The 25,306-nt window shown below is 51.7% G+C and overlaps 10 protein-coding genes across 10 annotated transcripts; 4 read left to right on the forward strand and 6 right to left on the reverse strand.

The window, feature by feature from the left end:
• Positions 1–11: 11 nt before the first annotated feature.
• BDV14DRAFT_208735 (Zn(II)2Cys6 transcription factor domain-containing protein) lies at positions 12–3,724 on the forward strand (the record flags this gene model as incomplete). Its single annotated transcript, XM_073775474.1, has 4 exons — positions 12–496; positions 577–1,447; positions 1,497–2,536; positions 2,583–3,724. The coding sequence occupies exons 1-4, from the start codon at positions 346–348 to the stop codon at positions 3,722–3,724; spliced, it is 3,204 nt and encodes a 1,067-aa protein (XP_073628498.1). The 5' UTR covers positions 12–345.
• Positions 3,725–5,372: 1,648 nt separating this feature from the next.
• BDV14DRAFT_208737 (pepsin-like aspartic protease) lies at positions 5,373–7,070 on the forward strand (the record flags this gene model as incomplete). Its single annotated transcript, XM_073775475.1, has 4 exons — positions 5,373–6,078; positions 6,131–6,408; positions 6,457–6,681; positions 6,733–7,070. The coding sequence occupies exons 1-4, from the start codon at positions 5,747–5,749 to the stop codon at positions 7,068–7,070; spliced, it is 1,173 nt and encodes a 390-aa protein (XP_073628499.1). The 5' UTR covers positions 5,373–5,746.
• Positions 7,071–8,013: 943 nt separating this feature from the next.
• On the reverse strand, positions 8,014–10,313 carry BDV14DRAFT_56141 (uncharacterized protein). The gene is made up of 2 exons (XM_073777041.1): positions 10,097–10,313; positions 8,014–10,022 (listed from the first exon to the last, which is right to left on the reverse strand). The coding sequence occupies exons 1-2, from the start codon at positions 10,205–10,207 to the stop codon at positions 8,031–8,033; spliced, it is 2,103 nt and encodes a 700-aa protein (XP_073628500.1). The 5' UTR covers positions 10,208–10,313; the 3' UTR covers positions 8,014–8,030.
• A 125-nt stretch (positions 10,314–10,438) lies between these two features.
• BDV14DRAFT_172834 (PalH/RIM21 family protein) lies at positions 10,439–13,401 on the reverse strand. The gene is made up of 2 exons (XM_073768642.1): positions 12,935–13,401; positions 10,439–12,824 (listed from the first exon to the last, which is right to left on the reverse strand). Exons 1-2 carry the CDS (start codon positions 13,050–13,052, stop codon positions 10,648–10,650), a joined length of 2,295 nt encoding a protein of 764 aa, XP_073628501.1. The 5' UTR covers positions 13,053–13,401; the 3' UTR covers positions 10,439–10,647.
• Positions 13,402–13,545: 144 nt separating this feature from the next.
• Positions 13,546–15,315, reverse strand: BDV14DRAFT_172836 (DUF614 domain protein). Its single transcript, XM_073768643.1, has 2 exons — positions 14,265–15,315; positions 13,546–14,203 (listed from the first exon to the last, which is right to left on the reverse strand). Exons 1-2 carry the CDS (start codon positions 14,995–14,997, stop codon positions 13,968–13,970), a joined length of 969 nt encoding a protein of 322 aa, XP_073628502.1. The 5' UTR covers positions 14,998–15,315; the 3' UTR covers positions 13,546–13,967.
• A 518-nt stretch (positions 15,316–15,833) lies between these two features.
• BDV14DRAFT_189601 (transcription factor domain-containing protein) lies at positions 15,834–18,188 on the reverse strand (the record flags this gene model as incomplete). Its single annotated transcript, XM_073771226.1, has 3 exons — positions 15,834–16,576; positions 16,623–17,530; positions 17,587–18,188. 3 exons carry the CDS (start codon positions 18,186–18,188, stop codon positions 15,834–15,836), a joined length of 2,253 nt encoding a protein of 750 aa, XP_073628503.1.
• A 418-nt stretch (positions 18,189–18,606) lies between these two features.
• Positions 18,607–20,372, reverse strand: BDV14DRAFT_189602 (putative MFS transporter; the record flags this gene model as incomplete). The annotated part of the gene is made up of 7 exons (XM_073771227.1): positions 18,607–18,802; positions 18,872–18,969; positions 19,039–19,512; positions 19,552–19,846; positions 19,901–20,072; positions 20,135–20,195; positions 20,247–20,372. 7 exons carry the CDS (start codon positions 20,370–20,372, stop codon positions 18,607–18,609), a joined length of 1,422 nt encoding a protein of 473 aa, XP_073628504.1.
• Positions 20,307–22,753, forward strand: BDV14DRAFT_172845 (isocitrate lyase/PEP mutase family protein). The gene is made up of 3 exons (XM_073768644.1): positions 20,307–21,394; positions 21,443–21,924; positions 21,975–22,753. The coding sequence occupies exons 1-3, from the start codon at positions 20,917–20,919 to the stop codon at positions 22,029–22,031; spliced, it is 1,017 nt and encodes a 338-aa protein (XP_073628505.1). The 5' UTR covers positions 20,307–20,916; the 3' UTR covers positions 22,032–22,753.
• On the reverse strand, positions 22,217–22,859 carry BDV14DRAFT_56217 (uncharacterized protein). The gene has a single exon (XM_073777042.1). The coding sequence runs from the start codon at positions 22,764–22,766 to the stop codon at positions 22,401–22,403; it is 366 nt and encodes a 121-aa protein (XP_073628506.1). The 5' UTR covers positions 22,767–22,859; the 3' UTR covers positions 22,217–22,400.
• Positions 22,860–22,952: 93 nt separating this feature from the next.
• On the forward strand, positions 22,953–23,675 carry BDV14DRAFT_199947 (uncharacterized protein; the record flags this gene model as incomplete). Its single annotated transcript, XM_073773400.1, has 1 exon — positions 22,953–23,675. One exon carries the CDS (start codon positions 22,953–22,955, stop codon positions 23,673–23,675), a length of 723 nt encoding a protein of 240 aa, XP_073628507.1.
• Positions 23,676–25,306: the final 1,631 nt, after the last annotated feature.

A 25,306-nucleotide genomic window follows, 5' to 3' on the forward strand; every position in this document is an offset into this window, starting at 1 on the left:
ACTCCGCTTCAATCTCGAGAATCCACTCGACGCAAGGAACTCATCTTCTGCCTTTTCGCATCTCTTCCTCTTCTCTACCCCGCATTGCCCTCTGCTCTGCTGCTCTCGGGCTTGTTCTCGAGTCCTCGACTTTCTTTTTCCTCGAGTCTTCTGTACTTTCTCGATTCCTTCGTGCAGCGACAGAAAAAGTCCCCGACGGCGGGCCGTAAACAACGCACGCCGACTCCAACTTCCCCACCGCTTTCTACGCTTTCTGGCGGTCGTCGTCGCTTTGCATCGGCAAACCCCAGACAACCCCATCCGCCGTGCCTGCGCCTGGCCTAGGCGCACTTACCCCAGATTATCATGGCCACTACCGACGGCCAGCAGGATAGCGGCCTCTACTCCCGCGAAACCTCCCTCCGCAGGTCCGCCTCACCGTCGAATACCCAACATCGCCGCGGTTACCAGGCTTGTGATCCGTGTCGCAAACGCAAAGTCAAGTGTGACCTTGGGAGTGAGTATAACCTCCGCGGGGAATGCGGTCTGTTTCCCGAAACATGAGGGGTAGATGCTGACTTGTTCTTCTCCTTCTAGGTGTCGATAACCCCCGACCGCCGCCATGTGTACGATGCCGTCGTGAGAGTAAGCGCTGCGAGTTCTCCGCCACGCGGCGCAAACGCAAGGTTTCCGACGCCGAACCCTCCACCGACGATGATGTTCTTCGTCGCGATAAGCGGATGATGATCGGAGATGCGGTTGTGAAAGTCGATGCTTCTCCGAGCTCGAGACCCTCCTACCCCCAGCCCGAGTCCTCCTTTGATACCCCCGCCCAGTCGCAGCAGAAGTGGGTGAGCAAGTCACCTTCCACCTATCAGCTACCGCCGCCGACAAATGGAAGTCAGAGCTACACATCCAACCAGTCTATGTCTACGGCGCAATTCTCCGATGTGAGAAACGCAAGGCATCCGGTATACTCTGTTGGAGAGAGGGCGCCTGTCCCAAAGTTCAGCCTTGAAGGCAACCAGCCCATGATGAATCGGACGGCCGTTGAATTGCTTTCGCCCGCAATCAGTAACAGTCATGATGCTCTACATCTCTTGTCCGAGGCAGCGGGAAGGACAGAGGACCTCAATCGCCAGAGTCTTGAAAACCGATACGCTGCGACACGCCAGTCGGCATCTTCGTTTGCTTCACCCATGTCGTCCATGACCCAAGCGGGAACCCCACGAAGCGCGGGTGGCTCTTATGCCCGGCAACATAGAGCGGGTACTGCACAGGCTGATAACTATTTTCAGCGGGGCGGACTGGCTCCCGGAGAAACGCATGCAGACGGACGTGACCAAACGAGCTCTGCTGGCCGTGCTTCAGACGCAGGCTATCTAGACGCAGTCAAGGCATGGTCGAGACTGCGGTTTGTCCGTGCTGGCTGGCTTTCAGTTGAAGAGTCAATGGCCTACGTTGCATAGTAAGTTGCATTACTTGGCTTAGGAAACTATTACTGATCCCTTCGTTAGCTACTATGAACATCTCGCACCCCTTAGCCCAATCGTCATTCCAGATTTCTCACACCCTTCGACCCACCGTAGTCTTCTCACCGATGAACCAACGCTAGCAGTGACAATCCTGACCGCTGCATCGAGACATATGAAACCGAGCGGAGATGGTGCCAATTCACGTGCCTTCTACATACATGACCGTCTCTGGTCGTATCTTCGCGGAATGATTGAGCGATTGTTCTGGGGTCAAGAGAAGTTTGGGGAAAACGGCGTCGGCACTAACAAACCTCGGTCCTTCGACTTAGCGCCCACATCAGCCAAGATTAGTCACAAGGGTAACCTTAGGTCTCTGGGCACGATTGAGGCTCTACTGATCCTTACGGATTGGCACCCACGAAATCTACATTTTCCTCCAGGTGATGACGAAAACGCACTGCTCGATCTCGATGCTCAGACTGGCCGGTATGACAAAGACCTGGACAATGATGGCGAGAACAATGCACGAGCAGGCTCTGGTGGTGCACCTGAGGGCCGACTGGCTTTTCAAACATGGCTGGAACCGGCCTGGCGGTCAGATCGAATGTCCTGGATGCTGCTCAGTACCGCCCAAGCTTTGGCTTTTGAATTAGGTGTATTTGACCAAAAGAACGATGCCAAAGCAACCACTGAGTCGCCAGCTGAGCAGACTCGCAAGCGTCGGCTCCGTCGACTGATCCTTGTCTACATTACTCAGAGTAGTGGTCGCTTGGGTATTCCATCTATGCTGCCACTACCACAATGGGCTGATGACATCCAGCCCACGCCCGTGACTGGCGCAAAGGGCAATGATATTGACAAGATGCACGATTGCTGGCTTGGTATCTCAAAGATCATGTATCAAAGCAATCAGTTACTGTTTGCCTCTAATGAGCAAACGTCCGACTTGATCAGGAGTGGCCGCTATCGAGATCAAATTGACCGATTCCAGCCTTTCCTTCGAGAGTGGCGGCAGAACATTGACTCTACTGAGTTGCACCCCGCTATGAGACATATTCTGATGATTGAATATGAATATACCCGTGAGTCTTCTTTCGAAGAATCATGACGCAGACTAACAGCTCAAAGGACTATACGTCAACTCCTTAGCCCTGCAAGCAGTGGTGGACCGATGGACAACAATGTCGAACGAGGCAGCCCAAGCTCAAAACAAAACAGGCTCAGCGCAAGGCGGCGGACCATACAATGTCCTGATGGAACTGTACCGTGTCAACGAGCCTTTTATCCAAGAGGTGGTCGATGCATCACGCAAAATCTTGACAACCGTACTTGAGGACTTAGTACCAAATGATCACTTGAAACATGCCCCTGTCCGAACCTGCTTCCGAGTCTTGTCCGGCATGATCTTCATCCTCAAGACATTCACACTCGGCGCGAAAGAAGACGACGTACGCGTATCCCTCGACCTCCAAGACCGCACTGTCGAAGCCCTCCGCACCTGCGTCGTCGACGACATCCACCTTAGTCACGCAATCGCCCGCCTCCTCGAACTGCTAACGTCCAACATCCGCAACCGCTTCCTCCGATTCGCACCCGTGGACCGCAGCGGCGACGCTGACGCACAGGACCGCACATCCGCACCGACCTCACGAGCCCACTCACCTCGACCACGAGAGGGACCACCAGCCCGCCGCGACGGCCTGAATAGTCACACCTGGACACCAACAAATCAACACTCCCACGCTCATAACCTCGACTACCACCACCAACCAGCCACAAGCACACCCCTAACCTCCGTCCACGACCCGCTAGCCGGTATCCCCGCGCAGCCCATCAACTCCTCAAACATAAACGTCTCCTTCATGCCTCCCCCGCCCTCAGTCTACTACAACTTCTTTGAACCCCGCGCAACACCTCCAAGCGGGACAAACGACCTCGATTCTTCTCTAACATCGCACTCCCTAGCGGACAATCCAAACCATACCAGCAATCATAACACCAACAACCCCAACCAAGCCCAGAACCACAATAACCCTGGCGTCGGCGTAAGCGATTGGTTTGCGCTTCCGCTCGATCAATTCTTTAATTCTTCTACTGCGGTTGTTGATCAGGGTCTTGGTGGGACGGGGCCGATGGTGGGTGAATTTGATATGTTGGAGGTTTTGCTGAATGAGCAGTATGATGGAGTTGGAAACGGGTTGGGGAGCGGTGGGGATGGGTTGGATGGTGCTGCTGGTGGTGGGTTGGGCGGGCAGTTTATGTCTTCTTAGCTTGAGTTTTGAGGTGGATTTCTGTTATTTTCTACTAGTTACTTGCGTGCATTGTTTTTTTTTTTTTGTTTGTATTGGGATCGGGAAATACCCCTATGATTGTATAGCTTCGTATATTGCTGACTTGGGTTGGGTTCGTTTCTTTGATCATGATATGATACACACGATGGACAGAGAAGAAATGGAATATGAAATGAAGTTGAACGTGGACATGGTTAGCTTTGTATCATACGTACATCACGAGTTCCAATTGTCTCGAAACCTACCTTGTTTGTCCTGCCCAAGCCAAGGTCAACACCAAGCCAACGAAACGTAGTGTTGAATCCTGGTATAACCAGGTAGGACCACGAGTAGAAGCGCATAGACATAGACACCACGTTGTACGGAGAGTATGTCTGAAATTTAGCACCGGCATTCAAGCTGGCCAAATTGCTCAAAAAGCATTAATGGACGGAAACCCAAGCACATGTTGCAGGTTGGCGATCGTATTCTGTACCTAGGTATGTAGTCGCTTTCTAAATCTCGATCCTGCCTGTAGCTGGTCGAGATTGCAATCTAGGTCACTGTCACCTAATAGAATGTGTATGTATATCAGCCCTAGACACCGACATCGCATGACTGCCGCTGGTCGCTGCAGACTGCACCATTCTCCAATTCAGGGATGCTGCGGATCCTCTGACCCTTCGCTACTCTGGAAGTGGTTTAGAGCACAGCGCAGAAGCAATGATCGACGAGGCTAGGACTTAGCGTCTCGTGGTTTCGGAGGGTTCGAACTGTGGTCTTGTCGTTCAGTCGTTGGGTTTAAGGCTGTTCAAAACTTCAAATCGCCATTGCTGATGTTGCCCTTTTTCAATCATAGCTCTAAGAAAGCGCAGACTTTAGATTCAGAGACTGAGGACGTAGATTGTTAGTTGGTATTAAAAGGATCACATAAGGCTGTATAAGGAGAACTGGCGGGGCTCAAATACTCCGCATAGTGCAGGCGGGATGTACTCTGCAACATGACGTTGAAGTTTCCATTGTTGCTGCGAACAGGAACATTTATTGCAGAAAAACAGAGCTTTAGAGAGAGCTGATATCCTCCCATCGACATTAGTATGTCCATGTCTTGAAAGTGACAAGTTGCAAGTCTTGGAGACGAGAAGAAGAGGAGAGGAAGGCACAACATATCGCCAGCCCGGAAGCATGTGACCGTTTCCCTTGAGCATCACAACTTCTCAACTTCTTTTCTTTTGACTTTAGATCTTCATCCCTCAATTCACCTTTCCTTCGCCTGTTTGACTTGCTTTGCCTTCTCACAGAGCACCTCGGCTGGTGATGTTATTGCCCCTGAGCTTTAAGCCTTCCACTCAGCAAACTCAATCTGCGCGGATCTTCCACAATTCGCCGGCCGGGCCTTTTTGGCGCCTCCTGCTCTTCCCCAGAGCTCCCGCTTGAATGACGATCGTGCGCGAACCACGAATGAGAGCTCCGCTGGGGCCTCGTCGAGAAAGCTTTCTCGCAGCTAAAGCCCGAACAAGCAATGCGCTATCCACTCCGCTATTGAATTGTGGGCTTGTCTCCCTTACCCCTCGTGCTTCAACGTGAAGCTGGCCACTTCAGAGGCCTGGCTACATCATCGCCTTAACTGATATCAACCAATCCAAGACTTGGCCCTGAGTTGTTGTGCTAAGATCTGAGCCGGGTGTAACCCAGGATGTATATCATCCCATTACGTGCTCATCACTGGGCAGGATCTTCGCTCACAGATACCCGGTATGGCGCACTTTGTATACACTAGTAGAAAGCTACTCCGGAGCACTGCTAGGACCCGGATGGAGTGGAACCTGCTGCGCTGATTACAATCGCTCATCCACTGCTTATCGCGCCTTGAGGGGAAATACAATTATAAAGTGGTCTCCGTTCTCTCTCTACTGTGTTTACCAGCCTGTCTGTCCCACGTGCTTCCTTGGGTCTACGATCTGAACCTCTGTTTACAGTCTACTTTCCTCTTTACCCATATCAACAAACAGGTCATACAAAATGGTTGGTTTCAGCAAGGTTGCTGCCGTTGTCGGCCTCTCTGCCATGGCGTCTGCTTCGCCCATGGCCTCTCCTCGTGAGGGCTTCCCCAGCCAGCGCTTTAGCCTCAACCAACTGCTGAAGCCCATCACCGGCCGCGGTGTCAACCTTCCACAGATGTACGGTCATTCTCTGTCTAAATACGGTGCCACCGTTCCGGCACGCGTTCGGGATGCCATGGCCCACGGCAGCGCCGTGACGACTCCCGAAGAGAACGACCTGGAGTATTTGACCCCAGTCAACGTCGGAGGCACCACAATGCACTTGGACTTTGACACTGGCTCCTCAGACCTGTAAGTCTTTGCCCGTCCGTATTGTATAAGTGCAAGAAACTGAGATATCCAGATGGGTGTTCTCCGATGAGCTTCCATCCGCCCAGCAGGAAGGTCACAGCCTCTACAACCCCTCAAGTAGTGCCACCAAACTGTCTGGCTACAGCTGGGAAATTTCATATGGTGACGGTAGTAGCGCCGGCGGTGATGTCTGGACGGATACTGTTTCTGTTGGTGGTGTCACTGCGCAAAGACAGGCAGTTGAAGCTGCCCAGCACATCAGCGACCAATTTACACAAGACCAGAACAATGACGGTCTGCTCGGTCTGGGCTTCAGCTCTATTAACACAGGTAAGCGGCTCAAGCGTATTCCTAGTTCAATGTATTGACCTTTGCTAGTCGAACCCAAGGCCCAGACCACCTTCTTCGACACTGTCAAGTCTCAGCTCGACGCCCCTCTCTTTGCCGTGACCCTCAAGCACCAGGCCCCTGGTTCCTACGACTTTGGCTACATCGACCACTCCAAGTACACTGGTGACCTTACCTACGCCGATGTGGACAGCTCGCAGGGCTTTTGGATGTTCGACGCCAAGGCAGGCTTGTCCGACTTCACTGCGATTGCCGGTATGCACAAAGCCCGTCAGTCAAAGCAAGCCTTTTTCTAACTACTTTCAGACACCGGTACCACCCTCATCATGATCGACAGCCTTATCGCTCTCCAGTACTACCTCCAAGTTCCCCTCGCCATCGACAACATCTTCGTCGGCGGCTGGACTTTCCCCTGCGACTCTAAGCTCCCCGACTTCACAATCACCATCAACGGCTACGAGGCCGTCGTCCCCGGCGAGCACATCAACTACGCCCCCGTCACCGAGGGATCGGGCACTTGCTTCGGTGGTATTCAAGATAACCAGGGCTTGCCATTCTCTATTCTCGGTGACATTTTCCTGAAGAGTCAGTATGTCGTCTTTGACTCGGAGGGACCGCGTCTCGGTTTCGCGCCCCAGGCTTAGACCTTTGATCTATAACTTGGGCAACCCGTGTTCTTCTTTCTTTTACCCTCCCGGCGTCACTGGACCTGGGCCTTGATACCTTCTTTCTAATTCCCTTTCGCCTCATGGGGGTGCATACGAACAATAATGTGTACAGAGCAAGCAATGAAATATCAGTCTTGCAATATCGAATAATCAGTAATGAATCTTCTGATCCTGATAATCTTTACTCTGAGGACTTCAAATGGTTGGAGAAGAGAGTATCATGGATCTATATGCCCCTAGCATAATCATATACCGTCACATCCAACACCACTCATCTATACAAAAACGAACATAAACCATCTGCCGACATGATAAACATTGACTCAAATGCAGTACAGCCCCGTATATGCATGCATTCACACCATCCAATGTCCAAGTCCAAATCCAAGTCCATATTCCTCCGAAACAGCCCGTACAGAAAATCAAGTACAGTACCAACCGCAAGCATGCAAGGATAAAGCACAGGTACAAGTAGACCAAACAAGCAAAGCCAACCAGCCACCCAACATGACAATAGCGCAAGGAATGTGACTACAAGTCAAAAAGGACCAATATAAAGCATAGCAATCATTGTGATATCTTAGACGATAGACGGAATAGATTATTGTTGGAGTGGGGTGCGGTCGTGGTCGTGGTCGTACACGCTGGGTTGGTGGGTATATTTTGTGTATATGTTTGGGTGTGACGAGAACACCCAGCGCGTCAGAGTAGATGCATTACTTTTCAGCGCTGCTGCGCTACCGCGTAGCGAACGGGTGCGGGGTGAGATGGATCGAGGGACGAAGACGACGAGGCCGAGGCCGAGATGCTTGGCGCTCACTTGGATTGCGCCGAGTCGATTTATACACTATGTGTGTGGAGCCAGCGCCATGCGTTCTTCATCCGCTGCCTATCCGTGGTAGTTCAAATTGGTTGAGGAAATGGAACAAGAAAAGATCATAACTCATGCGTATCCATCCCCCAAATCTCCCACCGCTGAAGAACATCCCACCCCACGCGCTGGACGCGTCGTCGTAGGGTGCGGCTCCGGTGCGCGCCACCAGGGAGGCACTCATTCGGGCTCCCCACCCAAGCCGGTCTTTCACGATCAGCGGAAACAATAGATGTTTCTTCGTCGCGCATTCGCTTTCCGAGGCTTGAGGGCGGTTGCGGGTGGCCGTTCCTCTGAGTGTGAGTGAAGGGTGGGACTTTTGGTGAGGTGTTGTTGTTTAGTCCAGGGCTTGGTAGACCGGCAGTGCCATTTATGCCATTCGTTTGCTCGCCGTCGCCGTAGCCTGGGGTGCTCTTGTCGTCGACGCTCGGTGCGCGGGATGAGACGGCGGGTGTTTGGGATTGGATATTTCGTGGCTGCGATTCAATTGGAATGGTGTAGTAGTCACCCAATACGAAGCCCTTCCGGCCGAAGCCAATAACCTTAAGTCGTTGGAAGAGCTGTTGATCTGCGAGAGATTCACTGAGCATGTCAATGAGGATATCGTCGTCTAGATCCACGAACTCGGCAAGCGATTTGGCGCCGACTTCCGCGGCCAATGACTCCTTGAAAACCTTTGCGGATGGTCTGGGCGGTTCATTTGAGTCGGTGGTTGTGCCTATGGGAATGAGCAGGCGGAGGGCCTTGAGGTTGCGGAGGAAGGGGAGGAGGAGGCCCATTGTGTCCATGCTTGAGAACTCGGCTGCAAAGGCGAGTTGTTCTAACTGTGGACTGGCGTGCACAATGCGCGCTATCATGCTGGACGAAAGGGGCCAGCGGGCGGGGAGGAGAAGGTGACGGAGGGTTGCGGCGTGGTTAATCACGATGTTGTTAATGGAGGTGTCTCTTATTCGGATGTGGAAATTAGGTGTGTTGGAGGGAGAGTCGGCCGAGGAGGGAGTAATGAGGTCGCGGGAGGAGCAGTTATTAGAGTCGGAGGCAGGTGGTGTTAGGGTCGTTGCGCATGAAGAGAGCTCTCGGGGAGAATTGAGGCCATCAGCGACGGACGTTGCACTGAGCAAGTACAGCTTCTCAAGCCCAGTGAAACTTCCAAGGAAGTCGCTTTGCCTCGGATTATATATGTTTGCTCTTAGGCTCTTGACTTTCATGACCTTTTGAGGCGTGACAGGCCAGGTGCTATCAACGAACGTATTCAGACTGGCACTGTCCGATCGAATGTCGTTGAGCATCGTCACTTCCTCAACCGTGTCGGCTGAAAACGCTTCGACAAAGTCCTCGCTGTGCCGGGCGTACATGTTCGCCATGCCAAGCTTCTTAACTTGCAACGGCTGTTTCATCAAGATGCACTTGCGGAAGTAGTCATGTAGCATCACGCTGGGCTCCTGCATATTCCTCATCCGCGGCGACCAGTGCATCTTCAGCTCGCGCAACTTTCGCGCCTTCCAAAGCAGCGTCGATATATCATCCGGGTAGCAAAGCGGGTCGATATCCGTAATCTTCAGGTACCGCAAGTGCGGCATCGCCGGAATAACAGTCGTCGGTCGCGGATGTCGACTGGAGGGGAACCGAACCGTGAGCGAGGTCAGCTTCGGCAGTTGCGACAGCCCCAGGTATACCGTCTCGAGCATCTTCGTGCTGAGGTCCCACCGGAAGCTCTCCAGCTCCTGCATCCTATCCACGGCTGCTCGCACAGTGATGTTCAGCATCATCGATGAATCCGGTACCCGGCCGACGCGCGCATGTTCCTCCAGCTCCAGCTCCCGCCAGTCACCCCGCAATACAAGCGATCGCACCAGCGATGCATACGGTCGCGTGATGATAGCATTTAACCCCATCGTGAACGGACTCGCGCTCCCCATCCCTTCCGGCTGGTCGCCGCGGTATCGGATTTTGTCGTAGGAGGTCAAAATGAGGTTCTTGTAAAGCTGCGGGAGCGCCATGTAATTGAGGACTCGACATGACCGGCATAAGCGGGCGAGGTCGCCTGGATCGTCTAGCTACAAACGGGTCGCGTTAGCTATGTTTCTTTCTCACATATGAAGTTTTCCCGTAGGTAAGGAGGTAAGCGTACGCAAGCGACAATCTGCGCAATGAGGTTGAGCGGCAGAACCAGCAGCGACTGACCCTGCGGCCGCTCAAGAGCGACACAGGCGTCGAACATGTTCTGGTTGACGGCCGCCATGATGCGACGTCGGGCAACTATGGCGGCAGAGCATCGACCAGCGAGGAGATGTCCAGATCGATGGGCGAAAAGGTGTAAGGCATCGATCGAAGGATGAGATGACAGGTGCAGCTGTGGAGTCGAAGGTGGAAGAAGCTGGGGGAGTTTTTAGTGAGACGGATGCCTGAGGTTCCGAGCTGACTTATACAGGTACTTAGTTCCACCACCTTTAGTATGTAGACAAATGTATGTGTGAGATTAATTTTGTAATATAGGGTATCTTGTTTGCATCGCCGCCCAATATTCCTTCCCAATAAATATGTATGAAATAGTGCCGGGCCTTTTGACCCGAAAGATAGTCCAGGCGTCCACTATGCAGTAGGTGGATCGCCGCCGTTACTCCCCGCTAAACCCAAATCGAAGACAACAAAACACAACAAAACGAGAGAAGAAGACGGATGCTATCGTTGCGGCCCTTGTCCTTCAGTGCCCTGACTGGGACCCGGTGGTTCCTGAGGCTGTGGCTGGTCCTGACCGCCTTGTTGACCCTCCGGTAATGAAGGTGCCTCTGGCCGATCCGACCCCTGAGCCGGCATGTTCGGATGCGCCGGATTCTCGGCCTGCGTAGACTGATGAGAGGATGGGTTCTCATGCACAAGTGCTGCGGTTTCGGGATCATAACGCAGCTCATAATCCATGGAACTGAATGATTCATCTACCTCAGCCCCAGTCCATGGAGCAGCGCTTTGACTTTGCCCCTGAAACACTCTCATGCGTGGATCCGTAGGCCTCGCTGCAGCCCGCTGGCTTGATGACCGGTCGAGATTGGAGTCCGTAAACCATTCGGGCGACCATGTATTCTGACCGCGACGACGGGCCGGTATCACTGTCACTGGCAGCGGGTCGACAACACTCTGTCGCCTTGACGCAGGGTTCGTCATCTGGTGGAACGAGAAGAAGTGGCTTCGCTGCCGTGGACTTTGAGCCTGATCTTCTATATCTCTCTGATTTTGCGACTGCGCTTCTGGCGGGAGAAATCCTTCCTCTTCAGCCTGTGCTGAGGCAATTTCTCGGGGCAAAGCGGCATGTCTGTTCTTGAACGGGTTGAGGATAGTGCGCCATCGGTGATCGGTGTTGACAATCTGCGGCGAATTTTCTCTACCCGGATCCAAGGAATTGTTATGAGTAGACGGGCTGGTTTGTTGATTCTGGACGACGGCGAGTTCCTTCTCGCCCTCGTCGCCATCGGATCCTTCGTCTTCCTCCTCCATGAATGGCATAGCAACTGGTGGCGTGGGACTGGAAACAGGATAATAATGCACGTTGTAGACCGTACTAGCTGCACTCGTTGTATCAGCTCGACTAACAGGAGTGACCGCTGCCGGCGGTGGCGTTGGCCGAGCAGATCTCCGTCTCCGTGATAGAGCCGCGGCAGCAGATTCTTGCGGCTCACGTTGATCTGGAGCATTGCGACCTCCGCGTGTCCGTAATGGTCGATGGGCGAACCCCATCACGCCTCCCCAGGCTGAAGACATTCCGGTACCTCCACCACGATCATGACCCTGGAATTGCTGGCGGGGCCAGTCGACCTCTTCGGAAGGCGTATTCTCGAGCATCTCATCGCCATCAAAGACCTCTCGCCCAAGTATGCCGTCCTTTCTCTCATCACGTTCCAAGGCCTCAATCCGTTCTACCCATTCCCACACGACAACACTGGCTGCGGCGGAGCCAACCCATCTGATATAGGTACCCCACCCAGCTATTTCCGGTTTCGCGATATCCAAAACGAAAAAAACAACAGGTATCAAGACTGCACATAAAGATAAAAGTGCGACGAGGCAAATATTCCTCATCTTAGGGTGAAAGAATGCAAATCGAGATTTTGATAGAGAATAGAATATAACCCAAGCGGCGTAGAGGAGATTGAGGGCGAGTTCAAAAAGATAGCTGAGAGCCGGAATGGCATCTTCGTATAACCGAGGCCGTGTCGTGTTCGTCTTTACCAAGAACTTGTCCAAAATCGCAAAAATGGTGTCCAGGACTATAAGTGCGAAACCGGCCCATTTGATCATGATCTTCTCTTTATGCCGCGGGAAAAGGCGGATTAGAGTTTGTACCTGGGCTAGCCATAGAAAGGTGCTCGATATAATTCGAACAACCTTAATCTCGGTCCCGTCGATGACTTCCGATGTCAAGGCCTCGGCATCAGAGTAGCCGTGGTCATATTGCTTCTCAGCTACCCGAAAGGAATCGGCCGTCGCTATTGTCAGGGATATGGCAACTAGAAGCGCGGCGACCTTTTGCAGCCACGGACGACCTCCGACACCAACCACCGAAGAGTTATTGCTGTAGGACCCGCTGACCATGCCATGCTGTCCTAGAAAACTGGCGCCGCCTCCAGGTCCACCAACGTAGAATGTTCGGGGTGTAATAAGAAGAATGATAACAAGCAGGTAGCTGACAACGGTGGCACAGCCCATGGCATACAATTGCGGAATGACGGACGCGTAAAAGGGGTCCAGGGTATCAAGCGCAGCGCCGGCATGTTCGGTCGTGGTCGGGGTACTCGTACACGCGGGATCGTAGATGGCATTTTCACCCAGGGATATCGAATAGGTGCGATTTAGCCACACATAACCTGGAAGCGATCGAGGTGTTAGTCGAGCTGAGATGACGCAAGCGAAGCAGGCAAGATGCGACCTCCAGTGGGCGCCGCGAGCAAAACAACTGTGACTGCTGGGAACATACCATCACTAGGAAGGAGATAAGGAGTGCAGCCGGGAACGTATGTCCTCGTGGTGGTACTCGTGGGTGCGGCCCATATTTGGCGGGGGGCGAGGCGGCCATCATCCTCCTCCATGGCCATAGTTGAAGCACTAAGTCACGTCGCGACCAAAGCAGCTCATACACTCCGGGAGAGCATCGGTATCGCAGGCATCAATGCACTATGCATACGTCATATAAATCGTGAAATACTCCGTTCAGTTCTCCATCACTGCGCCAAATCTATTCTTAAGGGACCAAGCGGACGAGTCCAGTCAGACGGTCGGGGGCTGTCGGCGGCGCGGGTCGCAGGTAAGGCACGAATGCGGTCCGGATCGAGTGGGAGGGTAGGTATGCAGGATCTGAGCGATAGAAATAATGATCAGAAGGAGAGAAATGGGCCAGACTGAGCAGACAGGTTACATGCCCAGGAGATGAGGTTGATGGGGCTGGAGGTCGAGGAGTGAAAGAAGCCTTTCTGGAGGAGCGCCACAGTTGGCTGCCACTGGTCCAGATCGCAGTCTTAGCTGGTCACCGCCCATGGATCGAGTCCCAAAAGTACCTAACTCATGATAGGTCTTCTTTGTTCTTACACTGCTCAATGTTACATATTATTATTATATTATGCTCATTAATTAACATTGACATCGTCTAGGTGCAGGCAGCCATTGGCGGCTATTGTCAGTATGTGCTTCCACCTGCATCGGCGACCCTGGCGGAAGTACAAAGGCCCAGGCCATGCACCGACTTCCTAATAGAGCCTCGTACGGGGTACAAACTGTTGAACCGGCACAAGAAAATCACATTGAACAGCTCATCGACAGCTGCTGCATCAGATTAGGGTCCCTGTGGTATGTTGTACAAAACGCGGTATATATTCAAGATGAGATTGCGAACCATTGGGGAAGCTTCGTAGCGGTTGCAATCTGGCCAGGGGGTATCAAGCATTAAACTCGCTCAAAACAAAAGGATGCAGTCTAGCTCTGGTCGTCATTCGTGAAAAGAAGCACAAGTCCATTCACCTTGGGGGTGGACCGTACGACATCGGCATCGGGGCTAGGTACGGAGATACCAGAGTAGCCCCGGCGGCTCTGACTGCAATCGCCCTCTCCTCCTCCCTTTTGCGTATCTCCTTCTCGTCTTGGATGAGCGTACAGCATGTGCAACAGGTTGCGCGGACGCAGTCGGACGCAATACTGCCCGGTATGTCGTACGCTTTGCGCGTCCGGGTGTGTTGGATAGTAGCCAGTAGCCCTAACTCTTGTCAGCTATCGCCAGGAATCCCCGAATTACCCGAATTATGACTTGCACTTACATTGGCACCCACATAGTAAACCCATAGCAGTGCATGATCCATTGCATGTTTCATACCCGAGCATGTTTGTTGGGTCCTCCTTTCTCGACCTCATGGACAAGCGGTGCTGCGTTCGTCCATACAAAATGCAAGGACATATGAAACCGAGACAACACGTCCCAATGCTGGAAGAACAGTCGCATAAATCATAACTCCATCCACCGCCTTTTATTTGCTGGTTTGGATGCGTTACCTGTCCCGGTTGGTGGTAGGCCCCGCAGTCGGTCGTCGCCGACGGCGGAGCTGTTGCTGACCGTACCGGCGGAGGAAAATACGGTATTTTGGGAGATCGAAGGGGATTTGCATCAGGCGCAACAGGAACATTTTGATGATCATGATCATGAGCTTGTGCGTGAGGATCCGCCTTGACGGGAATAGGTCCGGGTGAGCTTAGGGGTTTTTTAACCTGCGCTTCAGGCTGTGTCGCATTTTGCTCGGGTATAGGCTCGGCAACCGGAGCATGAACTGCGGGGTGCTGCCTAATATCAGGGCTTTGGCCATAATGCGCTGCCATTTGTGCTTTCTCAACGTCGGCAGGATGCGTAGAGTAAGTGTCTTGTGTTGAGGGAGCGGCTGCAAGTCGTGATCGGGCCTGGTTTGGAGGAGTCATTTCCACCGGGGTTTCCACATAAGAATAACGATTATTGACCCCCATATTTGAGGTGTCGAGGCTCAAACGCATTCTTGGATTCATGGTGGTCAGCTTGGGGGCTCGGGCCCGATACCCTACGGACAGCTGGCGATATCTGAGGGGCTGAGTACGAGGCGATGAAGTGCCCAGATATGTAGGTCGTTATAGTAAGCAACCGTCCAGGGTCTGCATTAATCCGCAGGGCTTTGATTCCCGCAGGTCTTGGGGTCAAAAACTGGGAAAAAGTGAGTGAAAGTCAGCGACCAGGGAAATCATGAAATATTGAGAAAACATCGAGTCTAAATGCAAGAAAGCGACTGAGGATGAACTGCTGTTTGACGGTGGCCTGGCTTGCGGGGGCGATCAAAAACAAGAATCCCAAGATCCGAATGGCTCGAGCTCGGAAGATCGTCTTCTTGATGGGGTCGAGTGTTCGCCTAGCGAATTAACTTGCGTTATCTCGAGCGCTGTTCACATCACTGCGGATTGTGGTTGGTTAAGCGCCCAGTTAGAGAATGGATAGTCTCGTGGAGATGCGCTGCCCATCACATAGCGCCGTCCTGTCACATCACACGCTGTAAGCGCCTTCTTTGTCAGACTGCAGTCTCGAGGCCTTCTGGTGCTCTGTTTCGTTTTTCGAAACAAGACACTGCCACAAGCTCGGAGAAATGATTTGTGTTGCCTGACGTCCATTTACCTCTTTGGTAAACTCTCGGGGCTTCGGATGACTTCCCAAGATATTGTAACAACATTCTGACTGCCAGGGAAGGAGCGACCGTGGTGTGTTGTCTCCTGTAGTTAACCTTGAATCCTAACACATAACGACTCTCATGATTATCTCCGAAGCGCTGGGCATCATGCAGTGACGCACTTCAAGTGCAGTGCTCTCAGTTCCCAGACTACGGCGGTAAATTCCAGATGAAGTCTAGGTCTAAGCAGTCGAGGTCGAGTCCTAGATCTGCTTCGGGCCCATCCCAAGACCCAAAAGGCGCCATCAACGGGTCCAATGGAAGAGACAACCAGTCTCCAAGGTCTCCTTGTCCAGACCAATCCATCACATCGGGGTTCCACGCGACATCTGTCGGAGATAGTTGTTCTGGCTCGTTGACGCCCATACCACGCGCTTCGTCCTGCTCTGGTCCACTTTCCGCAAGCTCCGCGCGACTGGAACTCGCAAATGTCTGGCGCAAACGGGACACATGGGTTTTGAGAAGAGTTGCATATCTTGATACAAGGTGGATGTCGTCTAGGGGGTTGGAAAGCAGAGCGGCTACTGCCTCATCCAGTAGGTGAAGTGACTCTTGAAGCTTTGTCTTCCGCACTCCCAGGGCTAGCGCTTTCAGGAGAAATATCGAAGAGCTGATGACGCGTGACAGGGCCATCATAGGAAGACATCGAGGGTTTGAGAGCGAGACAATTCGCGCCAGGATTACGCAGGTCCCTTCGATTACTTCTTCGATAAAATCGTACTCGTTTCTATTCATATTGAGCTCGCGTGCCTGAGAGACAAATGTAGCGTCAATAGTTCCTCGGGGCAATGTTTCGGACAAAACTCTTTCAACAATTCTCTGGACACCCAGAGAATTGACGAAAACACGCAGGTACTGGTACTCAATTAGGAGGATGTTGTCATATCGGAACGCTAGCCAGAGTCAGTCCACTGATACTCAGACCAATCGATCACTTACTCTTCACTTCTTGCTGACGTTCCTTCCATGCTTCAAGCCGTGCTTTCCATTGTTCCAGTGACTCGAAATCAACACGCCGGGTTCCACGATTAGTTGTGCCGAAGAATGAGTCTCGCAGACTTCTGGTCAATTCTGTCAACTCTACCCACGAAGACATTAACCTTGCCCACTCAGGGTCAACCGCCATAAACCTATCACAACCTGACTGCTTATGGAGCTCTGGCATGATGGAAGTACAGCCGATCCTAGATGCAAGCAGGTTTGCGGTCACAAATAGCAGCGACGGAAGGCGTTGACGCCGGAATTCCAAATCTTGGAGATAGCTCTCAACGTCCGGCCCGGTTATCACTCGCTGCCCCCTTGTGCTTAATTGCTCCCTCGAATCGAATACACCTAGTTCATGCGCAAGGGCCAGTGCCGAGCTAACGAGCATCCAGGACATCCGGTCTGACCGTTTCGTCGGCTCCACAACATCCTCTCTCCAGCGGTCCTGCATCAGGCTTTCCTCGGTGTCGGGTGGCGGGTCTCGCATGGTGTGAGTTGTGAGCATCCAATCCGAATCCCACCCGTCCGTCTCGTGTGGGAAATGCAGGGCTAGAGGATACCACTCTGCGAGAAGTAGTAGCGCTTCAATCGACGATATATGTCTCGTCTTGGCTTTTGAGAGCTTTTCCTGTCCGAGCATGATTCTTAAGATCAGATGCTGACAATGCTGCCACAACCTATTGTGAATGTAGAATCCTCTGGAGTTTCCGCAAGGCCCTGGCAGGGTATGGTATCGAGCGGCGATCATCAGAATCGTGCAGCACAGAACTGGTTCCTGAGTGATTAACCAGTAATGTGTATCATGGGACGCGAAGAAGTCTGTCATGATGGGCGTTGTTATGGGCGCCAAATTGCGAAAGAACCTATAAGAAGTGAGACGAGATCCTTACATGTCCCCTGGGTGCCTTGGCCGACCTACCAGTCCGTGTACAAGAGCGCTTCCTCCGCCGTGAACCACCCCATCTTGACAAATCGACAACCCTCCCAAACTTTCAGAACATTGCTTTCCGATCGAACATCAAACGGTGACACCGTCCCGGCTGCAGTTTGGCGGGCCCGAGTATGTGTGTCCGAATGCGTCTGGGCAGCCGCATCGAAGAGGATATCCAGAGCATCATTCCCACTGGCAACCTGCTTCTGTAGCACCGTCGTGGAAATACACTCACCATCATCTAATCCCGCTGAGATTGACGTTGAAGGTGTCGTTTCGTTCTCACGATCAGCAACACCGGTTGCTGTCCCAGCTCCCCCGGACTCCATTGTTTCATCATGACCTCTTGACCTTCCCTGTTCATCAATTATTGTTCGGGCTCTATCCTCTCCATCACGTTTTGGTCTCGACCAAGGTTGCTTCGCTGAAAACCGACACTCCAAGTTCATCCTTCGACATCGCTTACACGGTCTTTGCGGATCAGGCTCAACCTCGCATTTTACCTTTCTCGTTCGACACGGAATACACGCTTTATAGGTTCGTTGGAAAGTATAATCTGTTCTTGCTCTGCTTCGGGGCGGGCGTTGCATTGTCCTCTGAGACGGACTGGTAGGATTGTTGCGGGGAGTGGAGGTCAAAACCAAGCAAAGATTATGTAGCTGACTCCGGCACAGGAGATTCTCGTAGACTGGAGAGTTGTAGATGACTGGAATCAGAATGTGGGTAGAGCATGGATGGGGTGAAAGCCAGGAAGCCGCAAGGTGGAGGGCGGGGAGTGTGGAATTATTAAATAAGGTCTCTCATAGGCCGCTTAATGGGGAGAATACGGGGCCTCTTAGCGCTAAAACAAGGAGAGCAAAGCTAAAGGTTCTATCACAACTTATAGCAATGTTGAGATTGGAGATGCAATGACCATTGATTCAGCGACTAAATCGGACTATATTCTCATACCTACCTGCGCGTACTACCTACTCATACTTGTTGTCGTCGCAGACATATATAGCTAAGTTAGACGAGATACCTAAATCGAGGATTTGCATCGCCGTCCTCCGTCACGTCGATGCGAACGTCATCTGTGACCGGCCCATACATCCTGTCCCGTTTCTTGTTCTCATAGCTCAGCTTCAAGTATAGACCACCCGCCATGACTGCTATACACCCTGTCAATGCACACCCTATAGCACAACCTCGAATATAGGTCGGACTAGACGAACGCAAGCGTCAATTCACGTTTTGAAGAACAGGGATATCAGTGGATATGTAGGAAGCTTACCCTTCCGAGTCAGGAAAGACAGTACTACTAACGAAACTCGAACACTGTCCGAACACAGCTAGCAGAGCCATACCAGCGCCCTTCTTCGAGTCACCTCCCTGGTTGTTCAGCAGCCAAGTTATGTTAATGGCGAGCGCAGGGAAGACGCCGCACGTCGCTAATCAGACACCCAGGTACCGTGGCCCGACTTGATTCTCGTCCTGCACGGCCGCAAGGATCAAGTACCCAACCATTCCGATCGTCGAGAAGAAGACGATTACCAACCCTCTCTTCCCATATCTGTCTGAGAATATAGCGGCCGCGACACAGCACAAGAACGAGACGAAGTATGGTGGGGCGGAGAGACCCTGGGCGTTGATTGAAGTGTAACCCATGTGCTCGATGATGGTAGGGAGGAAATTCGAGAGGCCTGCAAAGGAGAAGTTGCAGCAAAAGTGGATGAATGTATGGACATAATTCTTATAATCGGTCAGACCGGCAAGGACCTGGTGCCTGTCGAGTCTGTTTTTGGCTGTGCGATCGATCGTGTGAAGGCGTTCAGCAGCGGCGGTCTGCTCGGATTCTGATAGGAATTTCGCCGTACCGGGAGAATCAGCGAGGAAGAAAAATACAAATATGCCAAATAGGACGGTTGGAGCGCCCTCTGTTTGCGTTAGCTTTTGAATGGCACGGTTAAGGACCAGAAAATAAGCAGCTAGCTCATCGATGATGAACAGAAACCGCCATGAGGCCAGTGCCGAGTGCTTTATATGGGTGATACCATAAGCTAGCGCGCTAGCAAAGCAATTCGCAACAGGGGACATTCCAAGAAGAATTGAAACGCGAAAACCAAGCTCTCGTCGCTGGTAGAAGAGGGACAGGAAGTACGGCGCGCCGGCGCCAAACGCGGCCTCGAAGACACCCAACAAGGCTCGACAAACGATCAACTCCGCGAGGTTGTCAACTGCGCCAGCACACATGACAGCTGTACCCCAGCTAGTGCCATGCTCAGCTCGTGATGATGGGGTAAAGATATTGTCCCACACTTACCAGATACATAACCCCGTCACGTAGATGTGAGCGGGGAAGAGCTTCCAGAACACAGTCGTCCATTCGAAGAGCACATAGCAGATGTAAAATGCATTGAGCACCCAAGCCCACTGCGAGTCACTTAGTCCGAGATCACTATCAATTCCAGCAGTTTTGGCGTTGCCGATATTTCCTGCGTTGATTGAGTTGGGAAGGTTCTGACATGGAGAGAACAGCCTGTTAGGTACCACTAACCTCTGTCCAGGTAAGAGAACACATAAAGAATGCACACAATGGGAAGAACACGGCGGTCAAACTGAGTCATCCATGAGTATCAGGCCATTGCTCAGAATATATGGTGCCATACCTTCTTGCGTATAAATGCCTCTTCGGTCGCCGTGACTTGAACCTGCTGTTCATCCTTTGTCCCAACTTCCACGTCCTTCGCAACATGCTCCAAATGGAGAGAATTGACTTCCTTGACGGCTTCCATTATTGTACTTTGTGGTCTGGCAGACTTCTGAATAAGACCATTGTTATTCGCTCTCGAAGCCGTATCCGCTCAGCACCTTTATACCAGTTTTGACTGAGATGCAAGCCACCGAAAACCCGCTAGCTTGATCTCTAACCGAGCTACGACGGCAATGTCCCATTGTGACGACTGTCTAAGCTCTCCGCATTTCATCCCCACGGGGACCAGGGGTGAGGCGATCAACCATGGCTAGTTGGCAATATCCGTCCACCAAAACAGACACCCTCTTTGACGACTCACCCTCATTGGAGACTGCAATGGAAAAAACCGAATCAAAAGTCGATGATTGGGCGAAGAAACGGCACGAAGGAGTCTTGAGCTCTCCATTTCTCGGTCGAGAGCTTCCCATCAAGACTCGAGCGGATATTGCCAAATTGCCGCCCTGCATTTGTATACGAAATACCCGCTCTCCAATTGTGCTTTGTCGAGACCACATTTAAGCTGGACAAATCTATAAACTATCCGCTGATCTCCAGATTCATCACCAAGACGAATTGCGATCAGCATGTCTGTTCCATATCCTTTCAAGTTCACCACTCCCGACCAGCCCACCACCTCCGGGAACGGAGAGGCTGCCTCTTTCACCGTTACCCTTCAAAATGTCCGTGGTCGAATCCCCTCTGCGCAAGCATCACGACTCCGCACAATGATGCTCGAGGCACATAATGACCCTAGCAAAATCATTGCCCATGCGTGCTCTTACGATGGTCTTTCGTCTCGCCTTGTCGAAGAAGCCGGATTTCCTATTGTGTTCTTGGCGGGCTACCCGGTAGCCAGTAGCTTTGGCTTGCCAGATACTGGCTATATTGCTATGGAAGACTTGTGCAAGAAGATCCAGGAGGTCGTCCGTCAAGTCAATGTTCCTGTCTTTGCGGATGGAGACACCGGCTATGGAAGCCCAATGAACGTGAAGAGAACAGTGGAGTCGGTCGCTGCAGCCGGTGCGGCAGGTATCATGATTGAGGATCAGACTTGGCCAAAGCGTGAGTACACACTATGTCCAGGACTTATGCCTCTAACTTAGTCTTCAGGATGTGGTCATACCAAGGGCAAGTCTGTCGTTTCCCGAGGTGAAGCTTTCGCGCGTGTCCAGGCTGCCGTCGACGCCCGTAACGAAGGACAAGATATTTTTATTCTCGCACGCACGGATTCATTAATTCACGGCTGGGATGAAGCCTTGAGTCGTGCGAAGGAGTTCAAGCGAATTGGCGTTGACGCCGTCTTTGTTGAAGCCCTGCCCGACAGGGAGTCTATGCAACGATGCGTGCAGGAGATCGGCATTCCCACCTTCGCCAATATAATTGAGGGTGGTAAGACCGAGAACCTTTCTGCGAAGGATCTCGCCGAGCTCGGCTTCTGCGCGGTGGCTTACCCGTGGACGCTTGTCGCGGCAAAGCTCAAGAGTATCCGCGAGACCTTGGAGGCGCTGAAGAGGAGCATGACCGAAGGGGCACCGCCAATGATCCTGAGCTACGCAGATGTCTGCGAAGGTGTTGGTTTCAACAAATACTGGGTATGCTCCTCAGCTTCTGTCTTCACTGAAAAATTGCTGACGATGTCCAGGAACGCGAAACCCGGTACGAGTTCAACCAGGATGGCCTGGTCAACCCGCCCAAGTGAGCAGTTACATAGATATGATATATGGCAGTGTATATACAGGATTATTGATGCCGAATTATCGAGACTACATTATCTCTCCATGGCATCGACCGTTGGATATTCACTTGTACCATGGGATGTTATAGGGCTATGATGTCATTTCTATACTGTATATCCTGAACTGCGAGAGAACCTGTAAGGAAAAGGTGTTGATAATGTCCAAAAATGCAAGGCTTCTATCTAGCTGATCCTGTGGCTAAAGCGTCGCGCATGATCCGGCCACGCCGAACTGTACATCTTTATCCACACCATCCAGAACAATCCCACGCGGCCACCTAGGTAGATCGGGCACCAACCCTATAACGAATCAAACCGCATACTCCCCTTTTCTCAGCTTGCTCTAAAAGCCAGATATCGATCAGTCGGTAGACCCATCACATCCAACCGGTACTCACTCGCACAATCGCATAATCCAGCACGCGCAGGCATGACGTCACTCATCCCTAACGGCCGAACCAGAATGTAAGATGCGACGCGCAACAGCGCCACCGACAGCATCTGGATCGTAAGCAGGAATCCCGTGGATCGAGATCGCGATGACGGCTCGATGGCTATGGCGTCAACGGGGGGGTCCACGCTTGGCAACGTTCCAGGTGGGTTGTTGGTGGGTTGGAGGTATGGCTGTGCAGCCCGCTTTCTGGCTGGACTCCATGTAAGGGTGCTGATGTTGGCTGGTGGCCTGGGCTCTGATATCATATATTTGAGGCTTGGGGGAGGGGTATATAGATCTCTTAATTTCCGGGGTGAGAGGGTCTATCTACATTTACTTAATCTAATATCAACGTCTCAGATACCCTTCCAACTCTCCAATTACTTTATCACCATCTACAACCACCAACTACCTCCGCTCTATACCACACATCACCAACAAAACCACCCAAAATGAACAACCTACCCAACCTAAACCCCTTCTCCGGCTCCGACGGCTCCTCTTCACAAACCCCCTCCCGCCCGCCAGCCCCCGAAAGGCAACACACCGAAGAACAAAAGCGGCATTTCTACGATTCGCTCCCCGCCGAAGAGAAGGAGAAAAAGAGCTACTCGGAGTGGGTGAAGGAGGCCTACAACGACCAGTACGAGAAATGGATGCCCTGGCTGGAAGACCAGTACCTGAAGTGGTTTGGTGGGGGGGATAATAAAGCTTCTTATATTGCTAAGGGTATGTCTACTCCTACAACTACATCTATACCTGCGTCTGCATCTACAGCGCCCCGTGACTCTACCCTGCCCATCCCCTTCTACACATCTATAATAGAAGGTGCAAAACTAACACTCTCCACCCACCTAGACAACCTCGACAAAACAAAAATAAGCGGCGACCCGCGCCTCGACCAACTCCAAGACGACACAAACAACCTCATCGGCAACCAACTCGGCGAAAAAGGCTACCTCGCGCCCGTCGGGAACCTCGTCTCTAAAGAAGGCGTGAACAGAGGCGAACGCGGAGGGAAGGACGAGAGCGGTTCCTATGGCGGGTCGATGCTGGGAGGTGTAACGGACCCCGTGGTTAATGGCGGCAAGAGCGCGGGTCAGGGAATCAGTTCTGGGGCGCAGAGTGTTGGGAGTTCGGTTGGTGGTGTTTTTGGGGGTGGAAGTAAACAGTAAGTAGTTAGGCAAACCTATACCTTGGTGTAAGGGTTGGTCTGTTGCTGCTGTTCAGTCCTTTCTTTCTTCCTCGAGCTTTTACTCGTTGATGAGGCCGACTGTTACTATGACTGTGCCGACTCTTGGGTTTATCTATGGTGATGATGTGATTATGCCTGAACTTACGATCTATGATACATGATCAATGCTATACGTTCTTCTTGTACCCAATCGATATGAAGCTCCATTCTATCTCATAGCCTAGTCATATAATTGAGCCATTACACCTGCAAAAGCGGCCACTCCTTATGACCGGATTTTGAACGTGCTCGTAGTAGACGGGATGAATATCCGAGAAGGTGCCCTACTATGGGTTACTGTTATGTGTTCAGTCGCTTGCTCAGGTGTATTGGTAGGAGCTCACGTGAACTGAGATTGGCCATCCATCAGAGCTTCTGGGGCATTTGGTAGTCCTTCTTTCTTAAGTATGAGGGATTTTATATTGCTTACGAATAAGAAAATAGGTCTAGACTCTCTCGGGGCTTGTCTGATCTCATGAGAACAAAGTTTGATGCATTCTATGTATAGAAGTCCAGGAACGGGTGGATCACGGATCGAAGTTTATATATCGGAGGCCGATAAGGTTTATGTAGTTACAACGCCACCATGATTTGATTATCTGCTTGATATATATTTCTAGCATAGAAACTTTTAAAGACAGATTTCGAAATATTGACTTTCTTATTCTTTGGCAGCAGCAGTAAAGGTTTCATACGGAACCCATGTCGTTGGACAAGCTCACAACGCGATGCTTCATCTTGCCACTGTGGCTTGAGATTTGAGACACCTTAGAAAGCATCACGGAAAGCATCAAGCCAATCTTCAGCTTGACACAACTGACTAGAAAGTAGATATACAAGACGGGCCCATGGTTGATTACTGGAAACAGCTAGTTATCGCTGACGGAGTAACTAACCAGCTGTCTCGAAGTCTAGAATGCAACTTTACGATACAACAGCTCGGATATTGGATGTCTGCTACCGGATCAAGGGTCCATCTACTTTTGGCGTGAAAGATAAGCGAAGTCGTCATAACCAAGAAGACTGTTATCCTGACTGTCAGATTGGAGTTGATGGTACAAGCCTTATATTGGGATTGCTGATAACGATAGGCACTGATAGGCCATGAGCAGGTTAGTCTTCCTTTGTTGTGATGGGTCTAACAATGCGTCTGTAATAAGATATCATCAGTAGAAACATTGAGTTGACTCTCAACTCGGGACGATTGGAGACAGGTGAAGGAAGATGGGGAAACTATCAACTTTAAGCCTGATGTGATATCCAATACCCATGTGCATTGCAATGATGCTTCTGATGTGCTGATGCCGAGACAACTATTGCATGCATGCTTGCTGCAGTGAGCGCTGCAGAGTCCTTGAATAGGTGGCACAAATTTAGGCAGCAAGGGGGTCATTGTTGATCACTCTACCCTTGATTCACTAAGGCCTCAAGGCTGAGGTCTTTCTCACTTGCCGATGCTAAGAGTTCGGCCCAACAGTTGGAGTCGGATCACGAGAGAATTGCCATCTCAAATGATAAGGACTGGGAGACCTTGATCTGGGCAGCGCTAATGCCTCTGTTGGAGCTTTGGCT

The sequence above is a fragment of the Aspergillus stella-maris genome (genome assembly GCF_047715825.1).
Source record: "Aspergillus stella-maris strain CBS 113639 unplaced genomic scaffold BDV14scaffold_25, whole genome shotgun sequence".
Taxonomy (NCBI): domain Eukaryota; kingdom Fungi; phylum Ascomycota; class Eurotiomycetes; order Eurotiales; family Aspergillaceae; genus Aspergillus; species Aspergillus stella-maris.

Excerpts from the sequence above, each read along its gene's own strand:
- BDV14DRAFT_56141 (XM_073777041.1), bottom strand. The coding sequence starts at position 10,207 with ATGGCGGCCGTCAACCAGAACATGTTCGACGCCTGTGTCGCTCTTGAG. Across the intron at positions 10,023-10,096 it reads TTGCGCAGATTGTCGCTTGC|CTAGACGATCCAGGCGACCT; the intron begins GTACGCTTACCT and ends ACCCGTTTGTAG.
- BDV14DRAFT_172834 (XM_073768642.1), bottom strand. The coding sequence starts at position 13,052 with ATGGCCATGGAGGAGGATGATGGCCGCCTCGCCCCCCGCCAAATATGG. Across the intron at positions 12,825-12,934 it reads TTATCTCCTTCCTAGTGATG|GTTATGTGTGGCTAAATCGC; the intron begins GTATGTTCCCAG and ends GATCGCTTCCAG.
- BDV14DRAFT_172836 (XM_073768643.1), bottom strand. The coding sequence starts at position 14,997 with ATGAATCCAAGAATGCGTTTGAGCCTCGACACCTCAAATATGGGGGTC. Across the intron at positions 14,204-14,264 it reads TTTACTATGTGGGTGCCAAT|GGCTACTGGCTACTATCCAA; the intron begins GTAAGTGCAAGT and ends GACAAGAGTTAG.
- BDV14DRAFT_172845 (XM_073768644.1), top strand. The coding sequence starts at position 20,917 with ATGTCTGTTCCATATCCTTTCAAGTTCACCACTCCCGACCAGCCCACC. Across the intron at positions 21,395-21,442 it reads GGATCAGACTTGGCCAAAGC|GATGTGGTCATACCAAGGGC; the intron begins GTGAGTACACAC and ends CTTAGTCTTCAG. Across the intron at positions 21,925-21,974 it reads TTGGTTTCAACAAATACTGG|GAACGCGAAACCCGGTACGA; the intron begins GTATGCTCCTCA and ends GACGATGTCCAG.
- BDV14DRAFT_56217 (XM_073777042.1), bottom strand. The coding sequence starts at position 22,766 with ATGATATCAGAGCCCAGGCCACCAGCCAACATCAGCACCCTTACATGG.